General features: G+C 36.1%; 1 protein-coding gene across 1 annotated transcript; it reads right to left on the bottom strand.

The window, feature by feature from the left end:
- Window positions 1-1707: 1707 nt before the first annotated feature.
- On the bottom strand, window positions 1708-12242 carry Smp_163980 (putative zinc finger protein; the record flags this gene model as incomplete). The annotated part of the gene is made up of 5 exons (XM_018798508.1): window positions 1708-3032; window positions 8244-8437; window positions 10876-11047; window positions 11279-12038; window positions 12126-12242. The coding sequence occupies 5 exons, from the start codon at window positions 12240-12242 to the stop codon at window positions 1708-1710; spliced, it is 2568 nt and encodes an 855-aa protein (XP_018653443.1).
- Between the last annotated feature and the right edge of the window lie 270 nt (window positions 12243-12512).

Raw genomic sequence — 12512 nt, 5'->3', positions numbered from 1 at the left:
GGATATATAGATTAAAGGTATATATATGCATGGATTACATAATTGTTCTTCTTTTTTTTTAAAAAAAAAAAAAGCAATACCAAGGCAAAGAAGACAATGAAGAGGGAGACAGAGAGAGGGTATACACCCCCACACACACACACACACACGCATACAGATACTATTTGTAGTGTGTGTAATAAATAAACAAAAAGGAGTATTAAAATTAACTCTGTCTATTACTATTATTGTTAATTGAAATATAATGATACATACATACTACTTATTACTACTACTTATTAATCAACAGATATTTTGGAATAAAATTTCCATTTGCACATTGATACACACAATCCGTTCAATATTGATGATCGCCATAAAGTAAACAACAATTCAAATGATGACATACTCTATGTGTATATATGTATGTGGGGGGGTGTATGTGTATAGGGGGGTTAGGGTTATGTTGATAATTAAAATTAAAAAAAGAAGAGGGAAGAAAACTCATTAAAATAGTAATCATATAAGAAAATGAAATAAAAAACAAACAAAGAAAACAGGTTGAATGATCTCATTGTTTAATTTTATATATGAATAATTATAAAAAGAGAAAAAAAGTGTAACAACACAAAATACACATTGACATACATAAAGTATTATAGACAGTAAGGGATTTTGTTAAAATAAAAAAACAGCAGCAGCAGTAATGATAGGATTTAAATCCAGTAACTAAGTGGGGGGGGGGAAATAAAGAAATAATTGTCGAATGAACTCATGAGAGGGAGAAAGGGGGGGACAGAGACAGAGAGCATTCATGCATTCACATACACATACATACAGCATACTTTGCAAAAAAATATACAAAAGACATATATATATCTATATATATCTGATTAATGTATCTTTATTATTGTCAATCAGTTAGCAATACAAACAAGACAGAAAGAGAATAAGAAGAGTAAACAAGATAAGGGATAAAAGAAATGCAATAAATGTGTAAGTTTAAAAGAAAAAAAAAGACAACTTGACTGAAATTCTCTCTGCATGATGATGATGATCTTTTTTTGAATATCTAACAATAACGAGAGAGACGGAGAGGAGGGAAAGAGGAAACTAGGTTCGAAACAAACATACAAACAAAGCAGAAAAAAACAACACAGAGATCACATATGAATTGATAATAAACACAATTATACTGAATACCGACAATAATAATGAGATGATGATGATGAGATAATAGTAGTTTTAATGATGAGAATAGTATTAATCATTATAGAGTAAGACAATTGTAGCAGTATTATTATCATTATTATTAAATAATAAATAAACAATAGTTATCATATAAGCAGATAAATTAATATACGCGTGTAACTATGGTACACATGTGTGTATTGGCACAAATTTACACCCATACACACACACACACACGTAAACAAAGGGATAAAATAGGGGGAAGAGAGAGAGGGACAGAGAGAATATGATCCTAATCATTAGTGTAAATTACAATTGGAACGTCTTTTTCATACATAGAAAAAAGAAAAAAAAGAAGTTAGTAATACCCCCCCATTAGTGTTGCATCACTATTTGAGCTATATAGTCATGCATACAAATACAATTTATATAAGTGAATAGATAGATAGGATGATGCGTATTAGCAAGAATAAATTTGACCAAAGTTCAACTGTTGCTTTTATGTATGTATGCATGTGTGTATATATATATACGTGTCTACATTTGAGATGCTGCCGAATGTGGTAAATAGTACGGTGAGAAGAAAATGCTCGGTGATGGTTGAAGTACATGTAGTACTGGAGCTGTATTATTATTATTTGTATCAACACCGCTTACTCGTGTAGTTGAATTATTTGCTTGAATGTGTTGTTGTTGTAATGTTGCCGTGGTTTGTGCAATTTGAAGATGATGTTGTTGTGGTTGTGATGAGTCGGATAATGTACTTATTGGACAATGAAATTGATGATGTGAATGAGGAGTCAATTGACCATTAATAATAGACCTATCAGATTCTGTTAAATTATTTTGTATTGAACCATTGAATAAAGGAAGAGTTACAAATGTAGGAGCAGATGTACCACCATTACCAGCTATTACATTAGCAGTTGATAACATAGTTGTACTAGTTGGTTGACTTAAGTGAGGTGGTCGTGGGGCAGTTACAAGTGGTAATTGCTGTTGTTGTTGAGATGATGACGAAGACGGTTGGTTAGATTGAGCTAATTGTGTAGGTGAGATCGTTATAGTAGAGAAATGTGAACCAGAAACCATAGCTTGCCTTGATTGTTGCTGTACAATAGAGGAAGGAATTAATTGAGCTTGTGAAACATGATTAATACCAACACTACCACCTCCACCACCTGTGGCTAAAATTGGCCATACTGCAGTAGCAGTAAGTTGATGAGATGTTACTTGTTCTGAATTATGTTGTTGTTGTTCTTGACCTTCAGAAACAGTTAATATATTACTGCCTGATGATAAGCATACTTGTTGAATAGAACTATTAAGATCACCGGGTAAAATTTCTTCAACTTTACTAACTGGTAATAATGTGATAGTTGTAGTTGATTGATTATTCATTGCATCTGATGTTGAATCAGTTTTATGTGATTGACCTAATGCACCACTGACTACTTCTTCTAAACTAGATAATGTTCCAATATTAGTTGATGTAATTGTTCCTAAATTTGATAAAAGATTTAAATTACTAAGATTTGTTGTATTACCACTACTTTTGCTATGAGTTCGTCGATGATTTACTAATGAACCATAATGTTTATAGGATCGATCACATAATCCACATGAAAATGGTCTATCTAATTTATGAACAGCTGCATGACGAACTAGATAACCTCTTTGTGTGAATGCACGACCACAATCAATACAAATAAATGGACGAATATTGGTATGACATCGAAGATGTGCAGCAAGACGACATTGGAAAGCAAAACGACGTGGACAAGCAGGACAAGGATAATTACATGGACGACCTTTACGATCTAATGGAACTGGACCACCGATAGCAGCAGCTGCCGCTCCAGCTGCAGCTGCAGCAGCATTAACATCAATGCCTTCACTTAAATTAATCCCAGCTAATAAATTCAATCCATCACCGGTCTACAATAATAATAATAATAAGCAAAGAAAATTATGTCATTAAATAATTGTATAAATTCTTTGCAAATCAAACAATGTGCTAAACTAGTTACAACGTTATCTCTCTCTCTCTCTCTCTCTCTATATATATATATATATATATATATATATAAAAGGTAGCTAGAGCGGGATTCGAACCCCCCAAGCTATTATTTGAAAGTTTAGTGCTTTGATTAATATAAGCCACTGCACAGCTAATAGTAGTACCGATGAGAAGTTTTTTTAAAAGATTTTTATAATTTAATTGATTATGTTAGTAAAAGCCGAAATACGAACCCATTGTCTGAATCAGTTCCAGTTAGTAATGCTGGGGGTGTAGTCATTTAACATAGGAAGTGATGCACAATTATATCACACACCTTATATAATTTCATAGTCTATCACTCTCTCACACACACACACACAAACACACACTCAAGAAGATTAATAAACAGTTCGTAATGATTACAGTGAACTTCAATTCACAACCGTAAATATCGAACATAATTGGTGCGGTTTTCTATCCCCTAAAACTGAAAATTTCCAGCTAGTGACTGTTTTTATGAAACCAAAAGAAAGAGATCATATAAAAAACATATAGGAATTCATCTAAAAGACAACTGAAGTGAACAGAAACACGATTATTGTCATCCACATCATAAAATAATGAATGTATAAACACTGCACTATATCGAGTTATGACTATCAGTGTACGGAAAACCCAATAAATTGAATTATCCTTAGCCGCATTCACACTGAGACAATGAAGAAATCGAAGCTGGAACTATATGGTCTCAAATTTCGAATAATAGGTTAATTGAGAAATGACTGAAAAAAAACTACTGCTTACTAATTTTCCAAACGCGTTTTGAGCTTGTTTCGGTTTAGATTTTCGACGCCATTTTCTTTTATTCGGTGATCCAATATTAGTTGTCGTTGTTGTTGTACCTAAAATAGAATCCATTCTTCCACCATTATTACTAGTGATAGGAGCCATAAGACTGGAAACATTACTACTATTCACATTTGAAGAAGCAAGGGATGTGGAAGACATGAGGGTTTCATTTTGAAGATCACCTGTGAAAACGGGATTATGTATGAATTACATACTAGGTTACCAATCCTAAACTGGGAGGGGGACAAAACAACTATTTAATTTATGATCCAAAGATTATAGAGTGATCACTATGTTGAAGTAACTAATGTTGTGTGTGTGTGTTAAAGCTGACAACTTTGGTTGGATCATCATACTTGCCTACTGAAACTACAACAGAACCATTCATACTGACTAAGAAACAAATTTCGAAGTTTGAATACTAGAAGTGATAGAAATAAAGGCGATTAATTCGAGGTTAGATGAAATCATACTACTGAATGTGCTGAATTGCAGTAAAAATAAGTTTTCTCCAATAGAATATCAGCTATATTCCCATAGTTACAAAAAGCAAATCAGAATAGATCAGTTTTGAATATAAACACCCATCTTTTATCATACAATAGGGTTAGTGTATGTCGTGATTGGAAACAATTGTTGTCAAACAAATCATGTGCACGGTTGAGAACATTCGACTCCTGAGTGGTTATCGTCGCATTACAAGGTCGATAAAAATAATCGATACTAATTCAGGTTTCTTAGAGAAGAAATATTCTTTAACAGTGTCAAGTATCCGTAAAGTATTTACCTACGAACACAACTATTATCACTAAGATCCATATACTTCATCATTGGTATCTTGGTATACTTCGTATCATAAATCTTTTTAGTTCACTCATATATAATCATCCATTTATCACTGATTTTATTCTTTTCAGTATAGGTACCTAATGCTAACAATTTAATTGCGCCATACAAATCTTATTTGATTTGTGTGAGGGCTGTGATACTGTCCAGGTGCCCAAACCGAAGCAGATGGTTTTCTTAGGGGGCCACACCCGGAGCCTTTGACCGAAAGATCTGATCCACAAGGCAGTGGAGCATCGTAAAGAGATGCATTCCCGCCCATGGTAGCCGGTGACCAACGATTGGTTTATACGCCATTTGTTCCTTCAGTATACTGAAGCCCATGTGCACCATTGGTTTGGAATCAGGGTTTTCCAACCCCCCTAGGTGGATGTATAGTAACAAATTCGGGAGTGGAAATTCCATTTTTTCAGTAGATTTCAGTCGCACACATGCAACCTGTTTAAATAAAAAGGAACTGTAGAAAACTGATTGGACTGACAGTACCTAATGAACACATTTAGTTTCATTCAAAATCAGACAGATTGTTTAATCTTTGCGTTATACTACAACACATAAAAAATATGCAGAGATAAACTCGAACAGAGGATGTTACCGATCTACACCAAGTTAGCAAAAAAAAGTCAGTGGTATTAAACCATGTCGGATGTGAAACAGTTAATCAGCCCAGGTTATAGAAGATGATCACACAATACGGTGATCAGTTCATGATTTAAAACCGATGGAAAAACAACAACAAAATTATAAGTGATACAAAGGGTTTTTATGTTTAAAAAATCCGAAAAGGATTTATCGTTAGCGAACTTGAATGACTGCTACTTCTGTTAAGAGAACAGTTCACTTACTTCCATTTAGAGACATTGTTGGAATCCCGTTAACTGTTGCAGTTGTAACATATGATGTTAATCCTGGTAAATGTGTGAATGCTTCAGAAAGTGAAGATGAACCGTTAGCTGCAGCGGCGGCCGCAGCCGCTGCTACAGCTGCCGCAGCATCAGCACGATGTTTCCACCGAATATGCATCTGAAGACTGGATGAAGAACGGAAAGAACGTTGACAGAAAGGACAAGGACGACCTGTAGCTCCAGCACAATGAAAACGTCGATGATTTGATAAACATGAAGCCTAATGAAAAATGAACATAGTATATAGGATAATAACATAATGGTGAATAGTTTAAACACATATTAGTGAGCAAATTTATTTCTCAAATAGAAAAATAAGAACCAAAAATGATGTCAATTTCACTTCATTCATATCATTCAATGTGATATCAAAACTAATGTATATGCCGGGTATTAATTTTGAGCCGCAGTTTTGATGTGATGAATGGCGGTTCTTTATTTGAATGCATAGACCGAAACAGTATCAATAATTGACTTATTAGTTAGAAACTGGGTGTTTCAACAACTAAGCCATCGTTATTACATTGTCTCTGATGTTATCTATCTGTTCTGAAAATAATTCGCATATATATTTTTCGTCCCACTATACAAGGTCACTGTTATCTGAAGGTAAATGGAAACAAGGCAGTTAGTCATACGCAACGTAGAACCTGGCAGATATGTACATCGGTCCAGATGTAATGGTCAACGTACATTCCACAATAGCACATACATAAACAGTATTAGTGGTGTGATATGAGATAAAAAACAAGATGGTAGGGGTAATGTTTCATAATTCACTACTGTCGGAGTATTAAGAAGACTCACTGATTACACCGTTATTAGTATACAGGATTTGTGGAAATCGTGGAACTTTCAGTTTCAAATCACAAACTAGTATTAGTTAGACCATCATTGAAAATCTGTAAGGACTGGACGGTCATTTCTTCCTAGCATGGGACTTCTCAAGTCAGTCAGTTACAACGTAGAACTTCGTACGTACGTACATCAGTTCGAGTTGCCATACCACATTAGCACACAGATACAGTTGTCGATTCAAATCCCATAGTGGTAGAAGTAGTAAGAGTATAAGTATTATGTGAAAGATAAGGGATTGAAGATGTTATTCAAGGAGTATAATACGGTGAAATAAATTTGGAAAGAGAAAAAGGATACGGACATGAAGAATTCAGAAGATAAGAATTTGGTAGAACACAAAGAGTGGATGCACCTTCACCATTGTAAACGATTTTGAGCCATGTCATTCAAGGTCTCTAACCATCTGTTGCTATCATCTCGCTAATCCCAACCAGGTAGTCTACACCTACCAACATGGCTCAGTCCACTTGTCAGTGACTTCATGGATTTGTGCCATGTTTTGGTCTGGCCGCCCCTAGCTTTCTTCCAACCTACTCCTACACCATGAAACATTGCACGTCGGGGCAGTCGGTGGTTGGGCATACGTAACGCGTGTCCCAGTCATTTCAACTGATGAAGTTTCAATACTTTATCAATCGATATGCCATCATTACCTAGTACCCGTTTCCTAACAATTGCATTACTTACCCGGTGGTCCCAGGATATACGAACAATGCGTCGAAGACACCTATGATCGAATACTAATAGCCTACGAATATCCTCTACTCTTATCGGCCATGTTTCACTGCCATAAAGTAGAACGGAACGGACTGCTGCACAGTAAACCCGTCCTTTTGTTGCTAGACGGATATCTCGCCTACGCCATAAATAGCGCAAGTTGGCGAAAGCTAGACGAGCCCTCTGTATCCGTGCAGAGATTTCGTCACACACCAGACCACAAGGGTTGATGAGACTCCCAAGATAAGTGAAGCTGTCAACACGCTCAACTACTTCACTCCCTATCATTAGTTCAGGTGTCGATGCAACCCAATCCTGAAGTAACATTTTGCACTTCGAGGGAGAGAATCGCATCCCGAACATGCCTGCATTGTTGCTTATAGTGGGCACCCACGACCTTGCACCTAAGAATCCAACCCAGTAACTTCGGTATAGCGCGTGAACACTTGACCTCTGAGCAACTGAGTCGGTATTCAACAGTGTTAATCTTTAAATTTAACCATTCCGTTAAACTGTGCGGCCGTCATACATTGGTCTGTAGTGGAAAACTCTTCTACACCAGGCACAGACTGAACTACACTGGTCACAGCTTCTCACGAGTACATCGTGAAGCTAGTCACAAGAACGCATATGATTATTATTAGTGGTATATAAGATTTGTGGAGTTTTCAATCACTAAGTCACTGGTTCGAAACCCACTCTACCTACTTGAGTCTGGACAATCTCTTAGAATAACTAGCCCTCACATTTAGAGTGTGACTCGAAGCCAAGTACACAGACGTAAAACTGATAGATGAACAATTTCCATATGCCACAACAATATATGAACAAATGAGTTACTAAAACCAATTAACTTCGTCAAATACAACTGTTAATTAACTAATTAATTACTTGACGGAAAGATTTTCCACAAACTGTACAATGAAATCTCGGTTGACTTGAATGTGTATAACGATGACGTTGTAAATTTCCTCTATCTGAAAAAGCTCTTCCACAATCAGCACAAGGAAAAGGACGTTCACCAGTATGACGTCGAGTATGAGCAATAAGACGACATCGCATACCAAATTCTCGACCGCATACACCGCATCTAAAATTAATTATACAAAATTAATTGGATTATTTCACTTATATCAAGTTAAAAGTAGTAAAAGGTAACAATATATCCACATACAGATGAATTACATTGTACACTTGATCAAAATTCACTAGAAATTTCAAAGGTACTATTTGCAACCCATTTATTTATTTATTTAAACACATAAATATTGGTACAAGGAAGCACCAGATAAATATGCGCCTCACAAATCTCATTTGATTTGTGTGAGGGCTGTGATACTGCCCAAGTGCCCAAACTCAAGCAGGTGGTTTTCTTAGGGAGCCACATCCGGAGCCTTTGACCTAAAGGTCTAACCCACAAGGAAGTGTAGCATCGTGAGGAGATGTAGTTCCATGGTAGCCGGTGACTAACGATTGATTCATATGCCATTTGTTCCTCAGGATGCTGGAGCCCATGTACACCATTGGTTTGGAATCAGGGTTTTCCAACTCCCCGAGGTGGACTCGCCATGTCCACCAACCCGGTTAAAACGCCGGACATACGCTTTTCGTCCTCTCAATTTCGTAAACAACACCCGTGGTACGAGAAGGCAGAGAGTAGGACTTCCCTGGCAGAGGTTATATACGCGTGGCCATGTGAGAGCATTCGTAGAGGGAGAGCGGACTCTCTCCACTCTCGGCCGTACCAGGGCATTTATCACTCTGGTGATAAATTTTTATATTATTTCTCTTCGAACAACAAATGTTAGAGGAAATAAAAAAGAGTAAATGAATCTCATCACAATGTGTATAAACAAACACTGTTAGATTCACTTCCCCTGAACCAGTGTGAAGATGCAATTATTCAACGTAGAATGATACACATTTGTGAGGATGAAATTATAGATATGTGGACAGTTGAATAAAGATTTAATGACTAATTGATGTAGGTAGAAAGTCATGATATAATATACTTAATAATAAACATAAAATGATGTTTATTAATAGTGAGAAATACAGCTAAGTCGGTCAGTTAGTAGGGATCACCAACGTGCAACATGATCCAATCTGAAGTATTAACAAGATGAATAGGAAAAGAGATCGAAATAATGTGGTAGCAATGAAAACAAGAACAATTGAACATTGAGATTATAGTTTTAAAAGACAAAGTGGAAAGGTATATACAAAGGAATATTGAAAATCAAAATTTCGCCTACACCATAATCAACATAAGTTGACAAAAATCAATAGAGCCTCCTGAATTCGTGCCAATATTTCAATCAGACACCAAGACACAAGGACCGATCAAACTTCCAAGATAAGTGAAGTGATCGACATGCTCGATGATACATCCGAACGAAGAATAAATGAATGGTAACTGTTAGAGATTATTTATGCACTATTATTACATATATACTTATTGGATAATTATTAAGTAACTAAATTATATCTATATTCATATACCTTTTATCATAAGCTTTCGTTTGACCCATTTACTACTGGTTATACGATTTACCATTCTTAATTTATTCACAATTTATTAGTTACAGTCTCTCACAACCACAGTCACTTGGGGTTTGATCTTGTATAACTGTTATTTTCCATTTTATGGTGTGAGGTGGTTTGATCTGCTTGTACATAAATCACGTATGTCTGAAATATACGATTCATACAGTGTAGGCTGATATTTGTGTTCTGGACTGAACAAGCTATGTTAGGAAAGAAGTTACTATACAGAGGACCACTAAAGACTCAGAGTTGATTCAAGGCTGCTAGTGCTGGTTGTTGTATCATTGGTTCAGCAAAGGGATAAAGTCATATAAGTCGGTGTTCAGATTGGAGATTTTGTCATGTGATATTTGACGGGTCGTAGGACATAATATTCAACTACTTTACTACCTATCATTAGTACAAACGTTGATACAGACCAATTGTGAACGAGTATTATGCATTTGGGGGGATAGAAATCCATCTCAACACACTTGCATCGTTGCTCAAAGAGATATGAACATTTTATTTATCAGCATCCTCAGTAAACAGGATCATTTGCATATTCTATGTCAACAAATGAGTCATCTGGTAAGAGGTTGATTTCTGAAAAGTTGGACGATGAGAGAGCTGCCGCCAGGAAAATGTCTATGACAAAATTAAGTAAAGAGGGAGGCAGTGAGCAATCCTGATGAACACCGCTTGGGGTTGAAAATTTTGATGACAATTTGCCATAAACTCTAACTTAACGATTAACATGAAAATCTCGCATACATAAGAAACTCTAACATGTTTATTAAGCATACGTCACTTAGTAAGTTTAAAATGGAATGGTAGTTTAGTAATAAGCAATGACGTTCGACTTCCAGCCACTAGATCACAAGCTTGAATCCTGATACCCGCCTACTTCAGTTTACATATTCGGGCAGTATATTACAAGTTCTCATTACAGAGAAACAATTAATAAAATAAAGGCTAAGTATGCATGAAAAATAAACTTACACAAAATGTCCTGTACCATTGTTATCACGTTTTACTGTAGTTGAACTAGCATCCAAACTACTATTATTTCCTTGAGATGGTGTACCTAGTTGAGTAGACTGGGATAATAGTTCTTGATCAGACTGTTTTTGTGGTGTATGCACTGGTGTAGTAGATTGTAGTTTATCTTCCGCTTTTTGTAAATTTTCATTATTATTATTATTACTATTATTATGATTTGAATGATTTTGTGAAGTTGAATGCACCGGTTGATGAGTTTGTTGAGAGGATAACATATTAAGTTGTGATGCTGACGATATGGAGCTTGGCAACAGAACAGTAGCGGCGGCAGCAGCTGCAGCTGCAGCAGCAACAGCGGCGGTCGACTGTTGTTGTTGTTGCTGTAGATGAACACCTGGATGACCTGTAAGTGTTTGAACATGTTGCATATGTACAGATGTATGTGGATGATGCGGTTGTTGTAATGAATGATGAATTTGAAACTGTTGTTGTGGTTGTTGTTGACCAGTTTGTTGTGTATGATGATGCGGATAAAAATGAGCAGTTGTAAATAAAGGTGCTAAAGAAGCGGAATTAGACACAGAAACAGTATTTGAACCAGATGCACCACCGACGCCACTGCCACCAATTCCAACTAATCCTGCTCCAGATGCAAATAGATGATTAGCATTATTAACTTGATTCGAACCAGTTGCATTATTCAAAGTCATCATTCCACTAGGTGTGGCTGATACAAGTCCACCAGTTAATAATTGTCCAGCAGTAGCATGACACGATGCTTGATTAATAATTGTTGCCTGATTACCACTAACACTACCACCAGGTGTAGACGAACCAATAGACATATGATGAGTAGCAGTATCATTTGATTGTCCAGTATTGAACAATCCATTTGCGGCAGCAGCAGCAGCTGTGGGATATGGGAAATACATTAATTGACCAATATACTGTGATTGATCGTATGGCAGTACAGTTGGTAATGCAGCCGCTGCGGCAGTCTGTTGTAATGTTTGAAAGAATTCAGCATTTGGAAAGACACTTGGATGGGTTGAATGGCCACTGGCAGCAACGACATTTTGAGCAATCGATTGAACAGGATGAATTGATGCAGATAAATGTGGCTGAGATAGTCGATGCAATTGAGAATGCTGACTTGGATTGTGCTGTAATTGTTGTTGTTGTAACAAATGTTGCTGGTGTTGTTGGTGTTGGTGCTGTTGCTGTTGTAACTGAATCTGTTGATCAAATACATTTGTTGGTTGCAAATTATTTTGCGAATGTTGCTTTTGTGCTTGTGAATTAGATTGTGGGAATGCAGCTGCGGTTGCTTTCATTGTCACTACACTAGTTGCCCCACCACTTGACATACTGTGTGTGCTTCCAAATTAGTTCCAATTCAACGCTTTGATATACAGAAATATACAGAAAAAAATGAAATAAGCGAATGCTTAAAAAGATCTCTTCTTAAAAACAAAAAAGACGAAAAAGCAACCATATCTTTCTACAATAAGCAACGAAAATATAATATATTTACCTGTACCTATATTGTAAGATCTGTATAAGTTAATGGTATAAAATAACATGAAAAGATTAAAAACACAATGAATTTATGTTATACTACTTAAATCATTGTTTTT

This window comes from Schistosoma mansoni, chromosome 6 (assembly GCF_000237925.1).
Source record: "Schistosoma mansoni strain Puerto Rico chromosome 6, complete genome".
Lineage (NCBI taxonomy): Eukaryota > Metazoa > Platyhelminthes > Trematoda > Strigeidida > Schistosomatidae > Schistosoma > Schistosoma mansoni.
Note: the sequence above shows the minus strand (reverse complement) of the source record. Positions and strands in the feature narration are given on the sequence as shown.